General features: G+C 54.8%; 2 protein-coding genes across 3 annotated transcripts; both read right to left on the bottom strand.

The window, feature by feature from the left end:
- Positions 1-1,478: 1,478 nt before the first annotated feature.
- On the bottom strand, positions 1,479-4,843 carry NRN1L (neuritin 1 like). Its single transcript, XM_055304815.1, has 3 exons — positions 4,749-4,843; positions 3,866-4,048; positions 1,479-3,734 (listed from the first exon to the last, which is right to left on the bottom strand). Exons 1-3 carry the CDS (start codon positions 4,841-4,843, stop codon positions 3,449-3,451), a joined length of 564 nt encoding a protein of 187 aa, XP_055160790.1. The 3' UTR covers positions 1,479-3,448.
- Positions 3,941-16,455, bottom strand: EDC4 (enhancer of mRNA decapping 4). 2 transcript variants are annotated; one of them, XR_008661965.1, is made up of 30 exons: positions 16,190-16,455; positions 13,495-13,651; positions 13,049-13,160; positions 12,651-12,750; positions 12,197-12,386; positions 11,948-12,095; positions 11,758-11,862; positions 11,365-11,474; positions 11,192-11,275; positions 11,008-11,103; positions 10,815-10,917; positions 10,516-10,696; positions 10,365-10,437; positions 10,167-10,258; positions 9,903-10,090; positions 9,694-9,809; positions 9,449-9,602; positions 8,718-9,151; positions 8,531-8,635; positions 8,296-8,448; positions 8,170-8,206; positions 7,857-8,034; positions 7,587-7,742; positions 7,366-7,481; positions 7,102-7,267; positions 6,828-7,014; positions 6,516-6,735; positions 5,992-6,155; positions 4,753-5,759; positions 3,941-3,977 (listed from the first exon to the last, which is right to left on the bottom strand). XR_008661965.1 is itself a non-coding variant. In XM_055306577.1 (29 exons), exons 1-29 carry the CDS (start codon positions 16,269-16,271, stop codon positions 5,567-5,569), a joined length of 4,200 nt encoding a protein of 1,399 aa, XP_055162552.1. In that variant the 5' UTR covers positions 16,272-16,455; the 3' UTR covers positions 4,679-5,566. The 2 variants fall into 2 exon arrangements, 1 of the variants encoding a protein (XP_055162552.1); XM_055306577.1 differs by lacking the exon at positions 3,941-3,977 and having other exon boundaries at positions 4,679-5,759.
- Positions 16,456-17,588: the final 1,133 nt, after the last annotated feature.

The following is a 17,588-nucleotide window of genomic DNA, read 5'->3' as shown; positions in this document are numbered from 1 at the left end:
ACTCTGCCTCTCTCTCATGAATAAATAAATAATCTTAAAAAAATTATCTCACTACTTTACAATAAATCCACATTGCAGGGAAGAAAAGTAGATGCTGGAGGTAATAAGGGCATTGTTAACCTCCTTCCATCTACCTCATTTCAGTCTGTTCATTTGTTAAAATATTATTTACTACATACATCAAATGGTCTTTAATTGACTGTATAAGCTAATGTTATGCTTTAAACCTAAAAATAAGGGATCCCTGGGTGGCGCAGCGGTTTGGCGCCTGCCTTTGGCCCAGGGTGCAATCCTGGAGACCCAGTATCAAATTCCACTTCGGGCTCCTGGTGCATGGAGCCTGCTTCACCCTCTGCCTGTGTCTCTGCCTCTCTCTCTCTCTCTCTCTCTCTCTGTGTGTGACTATCATAAATAAAAATAAAAATAAATAAACCTAAAAATAAATACCAATAAAACATCATGGTCTGTCTTATGTAGCAGTTTCATAAAATATTTTTATTAAAAAAAAAAACTTTAAGAATCACTCCTCCCCCACCTCCAAAAAAAAAAAAATCACTTCCAAAAGTCTAGTGTGATGATTAAGGGCATGAACTTTGGGGTCAAACAAACCTGGGATCATATCCCAAGTTCTGACACTTTCACAGCTGTGTAACCTTAGGCAAGACATCTCCCCTCCTTAAGCCTCATTTTTCTTATGTTTTATGGGAGTCTAATCCTGACCCCACAGAGTTGTTGTGAAGGATAAAAGCAGAATGGAATTCTAGGGTTGGTGGGGCTTAGAAATCCACACAACACCCCGATTTTACAGACACTCAGCAAATTAATCCAACACGTATCTATTAAGTCCAGCTACTGGCAGCTGCTGGTCTGGGTTCTGGTAAAAAACACAAGGCCCTGAGATGAAGAGGTAGGTTGATACAGAGGGACTGAGTTCAGGACATATGGCCCCCAGGGTCTCCCCTAAGCAATAAGGTATTCCATGTCTACAGAGATATAAATGTGAGACACACCATCACCATTACGCTCTGGCCTGGGCAGATGTGTCCAGGGCCCAGTCTGGCAATCAGCCCACCCCTCTCCTCCAGCTCTGGGATAAAACATACAAAGCTCTTAAGCCCCTGGCCAGAAAGCAGATCTGTCCCCACCCCCATGCACACATTACAAGTCACTTGATTCCAGGGAAGAGCAGGGACTTAGGGTGCAAAAACCAGGGTAAAGTAGGTCACAGCAGGAATATGGTAATCCCCCTGATGGCTGGTCAAAACAGTTGGGCCTCTGCTCCTGGAAGCAGGCTGCTCCTGGCCACCCACCAAGAGTGGCTCTGAGAAGACTTTCAGGGTCTGGATTCCCAGCATCATCCTTCCCAAAGTATGCCCAGGCCAGGTAAGGGGGCTACCCCAAATTACACATCCTCCATGCTGAGGACTGATGCTCCAGTCTGATCTCTTACTAATTCTAACACTTAATATGCTGGGCTTAAGAGATTGTCTTTGATTCCACACGCTTCTGCAAGGGTACTCTTTATACCCAGCCCCTAAGTTGGGTGCTAGAGACATACAGAGGGGCCTTGCGGAGTCCACAGTGGAGAATTCTGACCCGGACCCAGACAGTAACAAGCCTGTGTTATCAGTACTGAGGGGATCCCTGGGTGGCGCAGCGGTTTGGCGCCTGCCTTTGGCCCAGGGCGCGATCCTGGAGACCTGGGATCGAATCCCACGTCAGGCTCCCGGTGCATGGAGCCTGCTTCTCCCTCTGCCTGTGTCTCTGCCTCTCTCTCTCTCTGTATGACTATCGTAAATTAAAAAAAAAAATCAGTACTGAGACAGAAGACAACTGGGGAGCTGTATGGACCTGTAGGAAGCTTCTGATTCAGGTTCAAAGTCAGGATTAGGAAGGTGATACTGAACAAGAACAGGAGTTCACCAGGAGGATATGGGGAAGGGCATTCTGAGTACAGATAATAAATATACAAAGAACCAAGGAGATAAAAGCCTGGCCTTTCCTTCTGGAAAATTCTGGTGGTCAAAGTGGAGCAGATGTGAGAGGGATTTTCTTCTGAACTTTCTCCTTCAGGTGATGTGAGAAGATGGGCAACTAACTGGTTGGGAGATAGAAGTGAAGATAAAGGTACAGGTGAATGAGGCAGAGGAGCAAAGGTAAGGCAGAGAGAGCTGATTGAGTATCTGAGCTAACTGGAATGGGAAGGGGCTTGGGAAGAATGGATGAAGTAGCGCTTCTATATACGAGGATGAAGGTCTCTGGAGGCACCTGTCACCTACCAAACAAAGGTCCCTTAAGGCACCTGCCCCCCAGCATGGGCTTTAGTGTAAATCTAGTCTGCCAACTCTAGATTCCTCCACTGATTTCCTTGAGCTTCTCTTGTAAAGCCCTCTCCAACTCAGCCCCATCTCTCTTCCACTACCTGCAAGTCTCACAGACCGACCTCCTCTATCACCCCTGTCACATGCCTTCCCCAAAGCCTCTCCTGATGCCAAGGACTTGTATGTCCATCCTGCTCCAAGCTCAGACAGAGGGGAGTCTCAGGAGGGGACTGAATCAACTATGGGCAGAGCTGGCTTATGCTGCCCCATAGAGTAAAGCAGAGGGAGTGAGAGCAGAGCACCACCCAAGTCATGGGGTGGTGGCTTGGAGTAAGGTCCTAGAGGCGGAGGCAGAAGACCGATTGAGAGAGGGTCTCACCCTCTCTGGGACTCCTTCCCTCAGGGTTCTGCCAAACAGATTCTTGCTTTTCTCCATCAGGATGAACAGGGTCTCCTTACACACCACACACTCATTCCATGCTTCCAGCAAGTCTTCTGGGATTGCAGCTGCAGGTGACCTCAGGGACTTGAATATAGACCCCAACAGGGATTCTCCACCTTCTGGAAGAGGCTCCCCTCAGGTAGACCAGGACCCCAGAAAGGGAGAGGACAGAGCGCTTAATCTGTTTTGCAGGCTAAGGTGGTAGTTAGCAGAGCTGGCAGGAACGTGGAGGCTGGAACGAACATGGGGATGGGGGTGAACTGGCTTGAGGGGTGAGGGGGCGGTACACTTCTCCCCCTCACAGGGCCCACAGGGGTCAGAATAGGAGGGGCAGGCAGGGGTAGAAATGCCAGCCCCGGGGGAGGGGAGCAGAGGAAGGCTGTGCATCCACCAGAGCTCCTGGAACCTACACACAATGGAAAACTCTGCACAGCCAGCGCTGGGAAATGAGTGTCTGTAAGTAGAGAGATGGAGTCCCCTGTGGTGGCCACAGCCCCACCCTTCCAGTCGTGGGGATTAGCTTCTGGAGGTTCTGCCCCAGCCAAGCAGCGCTCAGGCCAGAAGAAAGGAAGGAGCTTAGTACAAATATAAATACCTTTAATGAAAGCCAAGGGCACTCTGCAGAGTTCCGACAGCAGCCACCAGAGCAGGGTAGGAGGCAGGTGCTGCTATTTCACCAGACTGGCTAGGCCAGAGGGCCTAGGAGGCAGGCGAACGCCAGAGCAGCCGCCAGCAGTGGGGGTGTCGGGGCTGGGGTGGGTGCAGCTGCTCTTGCCTGCAGCGTCTCCTGGTTGGTCTCAGGGCCTGTGCCATGCTCCCTAACACTCACAGGGGTGCTGCACAGAGCATGCAAGTTATCTGGGTGTGGAGCCCGGCGAGCTTCTTGCTGTAGTGACTCCCACACAGCGGCAGCCTCTTCTGGGCAATGCAACAGGACTCGGGAGGCACAGATGTGGAAGTCATTCCAAGACCTGTTAAAGGCTCAGGGTTAGGGTAATTAGGTGGGGCAAAAAGGCTTTTGTAATAGGAAGGAAAAGGTTCAGGCCTCAAGGGTGGTGGGAGGGATCAGCAGTTAGGCGGCTGTCTTCACACCTGCCCTTACCTGCAGACAGTCTCCAGCTCGCCTCCAAGACCCATGCCGTCCCCCAAGCGGATGAGACACTCGGCGAAGCCCTGGTATATGGTGTCACAGCCCCCTGTGCCTGGTGCAGCTGCTGCCAGGGGAGATCCAAGGACCAGGGGTGGGGGTGGAGAATAGTTGATAGGATGATCCACCCCGCCTCCACTTCACAGTCAAGCCCCCAGAGCCTTGTTTACCTGAGTGTGCTCTGGGGACGTGACTCAGCGTGAAACAGAAGTACCCAAGGGAACTAAGGGGCACATCTAGGGATCCACCTGCATTGACTCCCCTCTAGACGCAACCTGGACAGGATATGTGGAGGGGGGAGTGTCCCATCCCAAGGGGTTGGCTCTTTCCTTAAGTTTCTAGGACCACAGGTCAGGTGAGGATGGTCCAAGTGAAGGAGTCAGGACACAGAGAAGAGGGGCAGGATCCAGGGCTACAGGCTCCCTGAGCTATCCTGGAGGCTGGACAAGCTTCGCTAGGCCATCCCACACCATTCCCAAAGACAGGTATTCTCAAGTCAGTAGAGCAGGACAGGCAGGGTCAGGATCCAGATCAGACTCAAAGAGAGGGCCTCAGGGGTTCCACGGCAGTCTGGGTGTCCCATGAGAGCCTAAGTCTCCCTTTGCCAGAATGGGCAATGTGGAATTTTAGGGTCCTTCCCTGGTGACTAGGTGTCAGCTCATGCCCATTTTGCATCCTGAAACCACTGGCACTCATTATCCCCTCCCCAGAGCCCTCGCACCTCCTCTCCAGCCTGGTTCCCAGGGCTCAGGAAGGCTGTACCTCAGCTCTCACATGCCCTATACCTAGACTGGGAGTGTGCTGCCCAGCCGTTAAGCTGGGTCCAGCACTCCCACACTCACCGAGTGGTAGCAACAGCAGCAACAGCCCCAGCACGGCAGAAGGTCGGGGCAGTGGCTGGCGGTGGTGACAGGAGCAGTATCTGCGCATCATCCCCGCATCATCCCCTGCTGGGAGCCTAGTGCTGGAGCTAGCAGCTTGGAAGCACAGCCCTTCGGCCCAGCCCCCGTAAAAAAGGATTGTGATTGGATGGGAGCCGGGGGCGGGGCCCAAAGCCAGCTGGTGGCCCCGCCCCAGTACCCAGAGAGGAGGAGGGGAGGGACCCCAGAGAGAAGAGCTGGGGATCCGGGCAGTTGCAGAGCTGACCCAGGGCCCCTGTCTCAGAGGTGGATCGGGGATCTGGGAAGGCGGCTGTGCAGATGAGGGTGGGTGTTCAGGCACCTGGGTTAGCCTGGACAGAGCTCCACACAGGAAAAAGAGGAGAGAGAGATGAGAGGCCCTTATCAAAGTCACCCCAAAAGCACACACATACTCCATTTTATTCCAAAAGCATTTAATTGAATTTCTCAATATTTTTCAAAAACAAAAAGATCCAAATCGGAGGTAAAAAGGAACATGGAAAATTCAACTCCAGTGGTGTCACGATCTCAGGGGTCATGCTCCAGGCATGGAAGAACCCAAGAAGGCACAATGCCCACCCTGGGCCCAGCCTGAACCTGCTGGCTACCACAACCTATATACCACAGCCGTGCTCTCCCCTCACACGCCTCAGAGGTGGGAGCCTGAGCAGGTAAAAGAATAGACATGACCCTGCTTTGGCCTAGGCCTGTCTGCTGGCCTTCAGTGCCTCCCCACCCCTGGGCAAGGCAGGCTTAGCTAAGGGAGGCTAGGGGTTACGAGGCCGTGCAGCATGAGGCTGAGACGCCGGGCCACTTTGCCAAGTGAGTTGTGTGGCTCAGCCTGCAGGAACTGGAAGAGCTTCTGGCGCACCTGGGCCATGACGGAGCCCATGTGGTCCCGAGTGATGGGGTCACTGTGGTCCAGGTGCATCACAGCCTCTTCCAAGTAACTGGTGGAAGAAAGGGATGGGATACAGGTGGGCTCCAGCAGATGGAAGCGCCCCCTGGTGGCAATGAGGCCCAAGGGGCTGCAGACAAGGGGGAGGGGGGCTTAAAGCCTGAGATGGGAGGGGGAAAAAGGGGATGGGTGGAGAAAATCAGGCAGCAGAGTCAAGCAGGAGTCTGCTTTGAACTGTTCCTCACCTTCACCCAGGCTGCCTCCTGATCCCTGAGTCCACTCACCTGAGCTTGAGGTCAGTTCGAGTACCAAGGTCAGAGGCCAGCTGCTGGATGAGGGAAAGGAGCACAGGCTGGGAGAGTGGGCAGGGTGGCTGCCCAAAAACCTGCCCTGGGTCCACAGTTTCACACACATACAGCACCAGGTTCAGGTCAGCAGCAGTCAGGGCCTAGAGAGAGAACAGTATTTAGAGCTAATGTCAGAAAGGAATACCTGCTTGTCTGGCTGTGTGGCTGGGATGAGGATGACCAGAGTAGGGTACTGGTAGCTCCAGAGGGGGATGCTCAGGGGCCTAGAGGCAGTAACACAGAGCTGCGTTGTTACTCTAGGAGAAGGGTGGTCATGAAGCAAGGTATGTGGAGATAGAAAGAAATGGGTCTAGGGTCCAGGCAGAGGGGAAAGCAGGGGAAAATGGCTTGAAGCCAAAGAGAATCAAAACAGTCTACTGGGGCTGGAGTAAGGTAGAGTATGGTGTGTGGGTCCTGTCAGGGGACACCTGCCCCTTACCTGGACCTAATGGCTGGCGTACCTGCTGGAAGGCCTGATTGAGGTGGCCCTGCTGCAGCAGCTGCAGGATATGGGCTTGCTGGGCCTGGCAGTCGAGGTGGGCAGCGGGGACAGGTGTGCCAGCGGCTGAACGCATGGCCTGCATGATGCTAGACGTGACGGCGGCCTGTTGCTCCTTCAGTGCTACACTCACCTCACCCTTAACAATGCGCTGTACCTGCGCTAAAATTGACTCCTGCAGGCTGCAAAGGGAAGTGAGGGAAATGAAGCAGACAAGAAGTCTGGTCTGGTGCTTTCCAAACCCAGCACCTTGCCCAATACCCTGCCCACACACCTGCCCACAGCCACGTGCAGCTGGTGCTGCACCTCAGCTCGAACACTGCTGGACACAGTGGCTGCCATCTGCTCAGTGGCACCCTGCAGTGTGCTGACCAGGCCCCGCAGCTGGGCCAACACAGGCTCCCGTGCCTCCTGTTCTCGTGCCTTCCGGCTCTTCATGTGACTCTCTAGCTGCTGCAAGTCTGAGGAGTGACCACAGGGGCTATGAGAGGGATGGTAGGGGACAGGGGGACAGCCTCTTGCACCTTGAGGCATATGACTCCACTCACATTCTTGCGTGCCCAGTCGGAAGCTATCATTGATCTGCTGAAACATGGCCTGGCAGCTCTTCTCAAAGGCTGGCAGCACCACACTCTGGAAGGCTTCACGGTAGGCAGCCTGCATTGGCCCCTGTAATGTGTCTGCAGCTGCTCGGGCAATGGCATCTGTCAAGTTCTGGGGGTAGAGGGAGGGCTGAGTTGAAAGGCTAAGCCCAAGCTGGCATGACCAGGCCCACCAACCACTAACCTCCCTCATCTTGGGCCCTACAGAACCTTGGACTTGAGCAGCTTGGAGATATTCTCTTTCATGCTACCCTCCACGGCTGTGAGCTTGGTGGCCACTGAGTTGCTCAGCTGGCCTGCCACTGGCTCCAGACTCCTGGAGACACCTGGGGCAGGACAAGGAGGAACAGGTGGAGTCACGAGAGGCAGCCTGATAGACAGGAAGCCCCACTCCCACCTGGCCCACCCGGAAGTCTCCATACAAAACTCACATGGAGGCACCGTCTTCTTGATCTCATCCCGTATGCTGCGCTCTAGCCGCCCAGCTATGGCCGAAGACAGCGCCTGGGACAGCTGTTGTGTCAGCTGCTCCTGCAGCTGCCCACCCCGCTGCTGCCCCTCAGCTAGTGCCCGCTCCAGCCGCCGCTCTACACTGAAGCTAAGGAAAAGGCCTGGGGCAGGTCCCACAGCCCTTCCTGGGCTTCGAACGCTGCTGCTGTTCCTGCCCCTATGCCACACCAGGCCATGACCTCTAAGGATACGTTCCTGCTCGTGCCGTGACTCTAGAGCGCGTTCTACGTGGCCCGTGACGGTGCTCTGCAGGCCTTCGAGCTGGGTGCAAAGACGCTGCAGCAACTCCTCCTGGCTGTGACGCAGCTCCGCCAGCTCGCGCTGCTGTTGCCAAATCAGTGCCGGCCAGTCCTCAGGAGGTTCTGGCCCCTGCCAAGAGCACCAACAGTCAGGTGACATCTACCTCAGGCATCGCCAACACGCCAGACCAGGGAATGACTCCGCACTCTTCCCCATCCTCACAGGGAGGAGCCCCAGAATTAGAAAGGCGGTTACTTCACTTACCTGGTGCTCCATGAGCCGGGACCCCACGGCCGAATCCCTGCCATAGACAAGCAGCACTTCAGGCCATGTCAGGTGGGGTAGCCTGGGGACCGCCCCTCTCCCTGGCCACAGGACCCTACCCCCTACCCGTCATCTTTCTTGCTCTTTCTCTTAAGCTTGGGTGAGGCTCGAGGAGAACCCTTGGTCTTCCAGTCCTTGGCCGGTAGCCGGGGAGTGGGAACTTTGGTGCCAAAGCCCCCTGCAGCAGAGGCAAGGCTAGCCACCTCATCATCATGGTCACTGTAGGAAGGGAAGGGACAAAGATCAACACCTACCCATTGGCTGGCCCTCCCTCACGAGAACAGTGGAGGGTGGCACCTACCTTTGCTCAGCACTGGCATCCTGGCTGTCATGTTGCTGCAGCAGATGATAAGGTGGTCGGTGGAAGGCCAGGCTCTTGTGCTTCTCCTGGAGACCGTTCCTGGGACTGAAGGACAGGCCAACTCAACAGCAGTGACTCTATCTGAAACCCCCACCACCAGCACACTTTCCCCACCCAGGTTCCTCACCTCTCCGCCAGGCTGCTGCAGGTCTCACGAGTAATGTCTGGTGCCGTAGGCCAGACCTGATTGTCAGGGGCTGTGGCCTCCTGGGTCAGTGCTGCCTCCAAAAGGGAAGGGGTACTATGCCGATCCCCATCTCCAGGGCCTCCATCCAGGCCAAGCTGGGAGCCAAGTTCGGGCCCTGGCCGGGGCCGTGGGGACAGCAGGTGTAGTGCTGAGGCAGCTGAGGCCATACTGTCTGGTTCAAGGCCCTCAGGGGCAGAGGAGACAAAACCACGGGACAGGGCCTCAGATGCAATCTCAGGGATGTCCTGGGAAAGGGCAGTGGAAGCTGAGGATATAACATCAGGGGAACGGGTGCGGCTAGGAGAAGCCTGGGGTAGCCCCAGGGGCTCCACTTCCTGCAGCTCCAGTGATAGTGCAGAGGCAGCAGTAGGCACCTGGGGTGGAGCAAAGATGGGACTTAGGTCGTGGGATGTGGGGATGGAAGAGATAGAGATGAGGCCTGATGTCTGTAGAGATGGGTCAGTGGAGAAGGGGAATCCAGGTCAAAAATCCCAGAAACCAGGAAGATAGGAGGTGGGGATGGACCCAGGCTGAGAAGCTGCCCTCCAGGGAACAGGGGAGGCTGGGACCACCTCAGGGAAAGACTTCACGTGCTCTGAGAGGAAACTGCCACCAAGCTTCCCACTACACATACCTGCCACCCTGCACTTCATACACACCCCCACACACACCTGCCCAGGTACTTTGGGAGTCAGTTTGTCAGCTGGACCTGGAAGTAGGCTGGGCAAGAGGCTGCGTGGGCTTGCTTGTAGGCTGCTACTGCTGCTCATTGTCAGACTACCATCCAGCTGCAGCTTGGGGCTCAAGGTCAGCTCCTCAGGTGGCCTGGTGACAGGAAGGCTGAGGTATAACAGCCAGAGCCCAGCATCACCTGGCACCAGCCCCTGCCATCCCCCAACTCTGACCCTCACTTCACCTGGGCAAGGAGGGGTCCACAGCTGAGGTACTGCTCATGGCAGACACGGCTGTGAGAGAGGAGGAGCTGGAGCTGGAGCTGGAGCTGCTACTGCTGCTGCTGGGGGAAGCAGCGATCTGGGAAGACACAGGGGATCAGGGCTGTGGCCTGCCGGTGGAGCATTCCTGGGTACCCCCTGCCCTCAGCCCCACACTCCTCTCCCACCATACCTGCTGCAGGGAGGTGCTAGGTGTCATGAAGGCGTCAGGTGTCATCAGCTTGGGCTTGGTCTCATTGCTCAGACTGAGGAAGTCAGCAGGTGCAGGCAACTCCACAATGCGTCGGAGGTCAGGCTGGGAGCCCTGAGGAGCTGACCCCAGGCCCTCAGAGCCCAGTTCAGGCCGAGACTCTCCAAATGCTGTGGGGAAAGCTGCCACTTGAGTCAGATCTCTGACACCGGTCAGTCTAACCTGCCTCTCTTACATGTCACTCACCAAAGTCCTCATGGGTGGTGTGGGTGGGGAGCGGGGCCACCACATCAGGGTTCGACTGTGGCTGGAAACGGATCTGCACATCCTGCAAAGCCCTATAGGCAGAGAAGACTGAGAATAGGAGAGAGCTCATGGAGGCCAGCATTAGTGGGCGGGGAGCGGTACAGACAAGGCACAGGTCAGACTCCCCAACATACTCACTTAGTATGTACACAAAAGAGTTTGATGAGCACACCAGCTGCAGACTCCATGGCACCAGCTCCATGGGTCCCATCTACAAAGACAGTGTGAGCGACTAAGCCCTGGCCCTCCATACCTCCACGCTTCCCTACATACCCTGAGAGCAACTCACCAGCCCCTAGGCTGTCATTCTCCTCCTCGGCAGGCAGCACCTCAGTGTGCCGCAGCCGGCAGCGACTCACAACCTGGATACCGAAGCTCAGCACAGGATGGGTGAGCAGGAACTCAGAGATGGAGCTGAAGCAGGCACGGCCCTCCTCCTGGTTCTGCAGCAGCTCCATCACGTAGAGAACCTGCACAGACAGTGCACTCATAGCTGGGCTCAGAGGCCACGAGTGCTGTGGAGGGTGCCCAACACCCCTGCCTCCCTGACGATACCAGCTCTGCCTGGGGTGCCCCACTAGAGCCTACCTTCCGTTGCACATCACTGAGAATAAGGTATTCTGCCGAGAGGTCCAGGCAAACCTTGAGGCTGGGGGGCACACTCACTGAGCTGAAGATATCTGGGGAGAACCTGTGGGGCCGGGGAGGCAGGATTAATGAGACAAAGGGTGGAAAGACCCCACAGCTATAAGCCGGCTGCTCCTGCGCAGCCTCTACCTACCGAATGGTCTGCAGGCAGGTCCAGGACACTGTGCACCACATCTTCAGTTCCCGATTCTGGTCAGCGCCAGTAATAAGGAACCTCCAGAAAGGGACTCTGCAGAGAGGCACTGAATAGCTGGCTGGGCCCCCTACTAGAGAACCAAGGTCCAGCCCACCACCCACCTGCCTGCCCACTCACTCACTCAGGATCCTGTTTCTTGTGGTTATCACAGAACAGGAGGCAGGAAAGGGACCGCCCATCATGAGGCTTCCATTCGTGCAGACACCTGCAAGGAGGCAGATGAGGTGCCTGGGTGAATGATCTGGTCCTTGTCTTACGGGAGGGGGTGTCTCAGTCCCTCAGGCCCTGCCTTACCTTGGCTCATCCTGCCCCTCAATGTAGATCTGCCAAAACTTGACAAAGCCATCATGGCTTGCAGTAGCCAGCACAGTACCATCAGGTGAGAGGGCCCCTTCACTTAGGCACTGGAAAAACCCAAAGAGCCTTGCTTTGCCACCTGACTAGTGGTGGGAACAAGCCCTCCTCAGGTGAGGATGGTAGCAAGCTGAGCTGGGCCACAGTAGATGTGGACGTCTGTATCAAAGACTCACTAAGTCGGGGGGCTGTACAGAAGACCAGACCCCCAGGGTCCAGCCATATTAGGTGTGCACTCCGCAGGTAAGGGTCACTTGGGCAGAGTGCCAGTAAAGCTGCAGAGAAGAGAGGAGGGACACAAACAAAGAAGGGAAGGCAGGGAGGCAGGCTTACGGTGCTGTGGCCTTTCACCACGATGAAGCCTTGCTTGATTTGGCTGACACGCACAGGCCAAGTGCTGTGGTTGGAGCGGAGCATGTCCAGATCCCACACCTCAGCCTGGAGGGTACAAAGTGAGTGTTCAGTCCATGCCCACCGCATGGCTGCTCTGTCCCCTTTTCTCCTCCTATACCGGTTCCCTCACCCGATCCTCATGCAACAAGGCCACTGTTGGGCTGCCCTCCTCACAGCAGTCCTCATTCTCCTCAGGGATGAAGGGGCACCAGATGATCCTGCGGAAGTGGTTCAGTGGCGTGCCCTCTGGCTGCTGGATATGGACCAAGATCTCTTCTCTGAGCGCGGTGTTAAGGGCTAAACAGGTGGATGATGAGGTTTGTCTGGTAGCCCCACCCACCTTTCTTCAGTCCCCCATCCCACCCCAGGGAAAGGATACTGAATTTTGCCATTAACCAGAGCCAAGCGCCACACAAACAGGTTGCCTGCCTCATCCAGGCAGGCCAGCTGTGAGGAATTGAGGTGTGCAAAGGCCAGATCAGCCACACTGCCTGTGAAGCCCTTGAGCAGGGTCCGCTCTGAAGTGCTGACACTGATCACCCGCACCATCGCCGAGCCATTGTTGGCAGCTGAAATCAGAAGAGCGGTATACCATGAGGAAGCATCCAGGCCCAGGCACCAACAAAGAAGCCTTGCCCTTGCCTGCCTCGTTGCCACTACCATTCGCAAGCTCAGCTTTCCCACACAGCTCCCCAAGGCCTGTTAGAGATGGGGGCAGCAGAGACAAGCCTTCTATTGTACCCTACAGGCTGAGTGGGCTGAGTAGCCCAACACTGGATCTGCATCTCTGGAGTTTCTAGCAGAAAACCTCCCTCTCTCTTGCCCCTACTCACCCCGAATGGCATAGGCCAAAAAGGAGTTGGACACAGCAATCAGGTTGCCATAGTAGTATTTCTGCTCCCAGTCATACTTGGCCACAGGCTGGATTTTCACCTGAGAAAAAAGAGTAAAGAAGGTTGTAGAAGCTGAGGGCTAGGGAAACTTTGCCCAAGCCCAGTTGGTCCTCAGTATCTCTGGGGACAGGAAAGGCCACATGTGTAAGCCCAGTTACCCATTCACAACTCTTGGGGCCAGATTCCCATAGAGATTTGGCAGCTAACCCTGGCTTCCTGAGACTGAGGCACACTACCTGTCAAGGTGGTCCTCATAGTAACTGGCAGCATGGAATAGGGGAGGGAGAGGCTGAATGTGCCCACATCTACCATATATGCCCCAACATCGTGGTGCCCACCTTGTTGCTGCCCCGTGCTTTGCTTGAGATGCTAGAGTCACTGCTGGCCACAATCTCCACCTCCTTGGCTAAAATCCCGATGCATGTAGAGCTGTCATCTCCTGTGAGGCAGCTGGGGGAGGGGTGCACAAGCTTGACTCCTATTCCCCGAAAAGTCTCAATAGGCAGGGTTGAGGGGGGAAGAGAACACAACTACTCTGGTGAAGATGTCAAGTCCCAGATGCTCAGCTCTGCCTGGTCCACTGGTCCCCACACCCACAGCTCCCTTTCCTCACCTTCCTCCTTGGTAATGGGCCTATTTCCACTCTAAAATGGAAGCCCAAACTTTGGATCCAGGCCAAGCTCTTGAGCTTGTCCTTGAGCCTCATCCTAACACAAATATAATGTGATTAAGTGCACCACCCCAAAGACCCCAATACCATCATTGCCATTTCCCAGACACTCACATGACCTGCTTTTCCTGAAGGTTAATAGGTGGCATGGCCCGGAGACCAGGCTTGTTTGTTGAAGTACCATCACCTGAGCAGAGGGGGTCTGGGACAAGAAGCCCATTGAGATCCCCATTGTAGGCATTAGATGGCCGCTGGCTCTCTGCACTGGGACCTGGGGATAGAAAGGTCTACTCTGATGAGGCTGTTCCACCTGCCCACTGGCCTTTCCTCTTGCCGAACTTCATTCAAAAGCCATGAGGTGCTCTGGGAACATTCAATTGAGGGAGCCATGTCTGAGGGGAGGAGGACTCTTGGTTCATCTTTTGTTCCATCAATACTGATAGTTATCCCAATGCCTGCCAGGACCAAAGACATGCATGTGGCTCTTCTGCCTGAGGGAGGAGTAAAGCCATCAAGAATCCCATGCAGCCAATTAATATTTAGGCCTGGGTCAGTACAAAGGGACTCTACTCGAGAAGGCATGCAAAGGGTCAGGACAGACTTCATAAAGGAGGTACATCAGAGCCAGTATGGCTGGCACACACAAGTATAGGAAAGATGGAGGGAAGACAAGCCATAGAGGTCTCAGATATGAAGCTTAGGTGCTTAAATTTTCCCTGTAGCACAGAGAGCCACACAGAGTTTTATTTTATTTTATTTTTTAAAAAATATTTTATTTATTTATTCATGATAGTCACACAGAGAGAGACAGAGAGGCAGAGACACAGGCAGAGGGAGAAGCAGGCTCCATGCAGGGAGCCTGACATGGGATTCGATCCCAGGTCTCCAGGATCGCACCCCGGGCCAAAGGCAGGCGCCAAACCGCTGCGCCACCCAGGGATCCCCACACAGAGTTTTAAATGGGAAGGTGACATGGTCTGCTATGGCCAAAAGAATGACTGCTCTAAAGCAGCATGTAGGATATAATTTAAGAACCTAGACCAAGATAGTGGTAGATGATATAGAAAGGAAGATGGGCTTCTAAGGCATGAAAGAACACTGATAAGATGTGGGAATAAGAAAGAAAGAAACCTGCCCCTCAAAGAAATGGTTAAGAAGCCACCTTGGGCAAGTAAACTCAGAAGGAATAGACACAAAGGGGTTGGACAAAGTGGAGAGCAACTCTAGGATAGGGTGTGTAGTCAGGAAAGACAGGATTTCAGTTGTTTGCCACTGGCTATTTCAAGCACCCTTATAGGCTCAGATACCACCCTAAAAACTCCCAGATGACAAGGAGACTAGGCCCCCACACTGGCATCTAACATGGTCCTCCAGTGCCTCCAGAGGAGACAAGCAAGAGCTAATTGGCAAATGGGGCAATTAAATACCAATCAATACGTAAGATATTAAGTGGAAAGCCTCCAAGCCACTTCACTTGGATCAGAGCCACTTTAGCTGCTCAGGAGTAAGCTGGCCACTCTCCTTCCAAGGTAGGCTACCATAAGGACAAAGAAACAAGCTGCAAAATATTGGCCATGCCAGCCTCTACCAAATCTTTGTGCGGTCTAGTCTGCCCAGTGCTGATGACCATGAGAGGTCCAAGCCAACCAAGCTCACGAGTAAACCGAGCACACACTCCAGGTTTGGGGCAAAGTACTTAGTGGTTTCACGCAGCAGATGGATTTTCCTAAGGGGACCAGGGGTAGCTAAACCCACCCAGTGTGAGCACCAATGCCTGCTTCTAAAAGCAGCCAGTTTGGGCCTCCCAGCAAGTTTAAGAACAGAGTCTGAAGAAACACCAATTCTCAGCTGTGGCCCCCGCACCCCCCACACCACCATCACCAGCCAGTCTTTCAACCACTGCTTTTCACAGGTCCCTAAACCTACCAGGAAACTTTGGCAGGGCTTTCATACATGCTATTTCTTCTTTGTAGAATGCCATTCCTGACACTGAATCACCTGGTCATATCATACTATTAACACCTAGCCGAAACATTGTCTTCTCAGATCTGTTCTCAGGCACTATCCAGCCCTAACCTCACATACCCTGTCTTCATCACAGTACCAAAATACCCCCCCCCCCCCAATGACAACACCATTAGTTCTCTATGTTCTGGGAGCTCTTCAAGGGTAGGAGCAACTCTGAGGTTATCACTGCAAGTCAAGTTTAAATGAATGGAAATAAACTAGGGCTTGCAGATGTTTGTAGCCTAATCCAATCAGGGCCATGCAGTCTGTGATTTGCTTTAATCTCAGAAAGGACACATCCTGGGGCTGGTCACCTGTCTCCTGAGAATCAGTTTTAGAACAGCAGGCCTGGAGTCTATTCCAGAGTGAAGGGCAAGTTGCAGAGGGTGACCAGTGGTTCCTCAGCAAAATGCTTAGGTCTAGACCCAAAACTACCATACAGAGCCCTGATCAGGCCTCTGAACTACATGGCACCATGATACGGATGGAACCTGAGCGAGCCCTAGGAACGCTTCTACCTTGGGGCCAGGACACGAAGGGGGCCCTGCGGATTCAGAGAAGGAACCTCACCTTCAGCAGAGACGCTGAAGGGCGAGGCAGAACGGCCCGGCCCCGGGATAGGAAGGGATCTGCACCCTTGCGGGGCACGCTCAGGAATTTACGGCTCCAACCCTCGTCTTGCCTCACCAGCCGGGAAGATGCGGCACGGGTCCTGAGGGACCTGCGGACACTGAGGACGGCCCAGGCCCGCGCCGCCCTAAGGCCCGCTCGCCGAAGGCCCACCCCCGCTGTCCGGGCTCACCCCCCGCGGGCCGGTCCAGCTTGAGGATGTCCCGCAGGTGCTGCGTGGCGTCCTCGATGTCGATGCTCGCGCAGGAGGCCATGGGCCCAGCCGCGGGCGCCTCTCTCGCGCCGCGTTCGTTTGGCCGCCGCCGCGCACAGTGCAGCCGCGCACAGCCCTGCCGGGACCAGACGGCAGGACACGGGTCGCTAGATCCGGCCCGCCCGCTGCCCGCAAACCGCCGCCCGCGCCGCGTCCCTGTACCCCACCAGCCCCACCAACCGCCTCCACTTCCGGCCAGCCGGAGCTCCGGCTCCCGGAACCTGCGCAGTACGGAGAAGAAAGGTTCCGGGCTGGGGGCGGAAGCTTCGCCCCTCAGGGACCCCTAGGTCAGTGGGCGTTCCTCAGGGCAACTGGGCGCGTATAGGACGGCCGAAAACCCTATTCGGCTCAGGACATCCTGTCCAGCCTCTGTTCATTCCCAGAACACGGAATCCTGATAGGCCTGGAACTGGATCAACTCCCTAAGACCCTCCCAAGGAAAAAGCTAAATTGGTAGGAGCCTAGTTTCCCCTTGGGGAAATACGGTAGGGCAACCCAGGCCTCTTGGGAATCGTAAGCTCAGGAATTGCTAGGGGAGCTTGTCAGACCAGAACGTCACATTGTTAATGTCCCCCAGCATCCTCTACCCACCCAGGCTTGACACCCTCAGGCAGGAATAAAGAAACCAGAGTTTACAAACACCTCTTTATTGCAGAAATTTCAGGCACAGGTACATGGAAGAAGCTGTATTGCAGATTTTACACAGGGTGGTTTAAGAGGCATCAGGCATCCACCTCTCTCCCAACCCCCACTCCCTCCCCCCAGCCTCCTAGATCAGTCCCCCTGAAAGCCGAATCTGTGGTCTCCTAAAAACAATCCATCATCCAGGCCTGTGCTCAGTGTAGCCAGGCAACCTGTGGGGGGGTCTGAGGAAGTCCTTGGCCTCCATCTGTAGTGCAGGAGGGAAGGGGGAGTGCAGGTCAGGCTTAATTGTGGTACTCTCCTCAATCCTGAAACCCCTAACAGGGCACCAGCCTGACACCTGGGTTTGGTTCTAGCTTCTGGTTGCTTCCTTGACACCAGGCTTATTTATACCACTAGAGGTCTCAGGGCTAAAGGGCAAGTTCTGCAGTGAGCAGAAGGCCTGTCCCCCAAAATGAAAAGCATTAACTGCCCCAAGAGTTAAGATTTCCTGGAACTTGAAGACAATGTGAAAGTGTGTGTGTGGTGAGGGAGGAAGCAGGAGGCCTAGAGATGCCTTGCAGAGGTCTGAGGGGTGAGAAATCCCAGAGCACAAATCCCTCAAACTCAGATTGCCTACTTTGAGTAGCTCTAAACTGGGCCTGGCTCTGTGGGCAAAGATATCCAAAGCAGGTAG

This window comes from Nyctereutes procyonoides, unplaced genomic scaffold (genome assembly GCF_905146905.1).
Source record: "Nyctereutes procyonoides isolate TBG_1078 unplaced genomic scaffold, NYPRO_anot_genome, whole genome shotgun sequence".
NCBI lineage: Eukaryota > Metazoa > Chordata > Mammalia > Carnivora > Canidae > Nyctereutes > Nyctereutes procyonoides.
This window is presented reverse-complemented; position numbering and strand designations above follow the sequence as displayed.

Coding starts and splice junctions, on each gene's coding strand:
- EDC4 (XM_055306577.1), bottom strand. CDS start 16,271: ATGGCCTCCTGCGCGAGCATCGACATCGAGGACGCCACGCAGCACCTG. Junction 13,161..13,494: donor CTTCAGGAAAAGCAGGTCAT/GTGAGTGTCTGG, acceptor CCCCTCCCCCAG/CTGCCTCACAGGAGATGACA. Junction 7,482..7,586: donor CAAGAAGACGGTGCCTCCAT/GTGAGTTTTGTA, acceptor GTCCTGCCCCAG/GTGTCTCCAGGAGTCTGGAG.
- NRN1L (XM_055304815.1), bottom strand. CDS start 4,843: ATGATGCGCAGATACTGCTCCTGTCACCACCGCCAGCCACTGCCCCGA. Junction 4,049..4,748: donor CTGTTGCTACCACTCGGTGA/GTGTGGGAGTGC, acceptor TTGACTGTGAAG/TGGAGGCGGGGTGGATCATC. Junction 3,735..3,865: donor GAGCTGGAGACTGTCTGCAG/GTAAGGGCAGGT, acceptor AGCCTTTAACAG/GTCTTGGAATGACTTCCACA.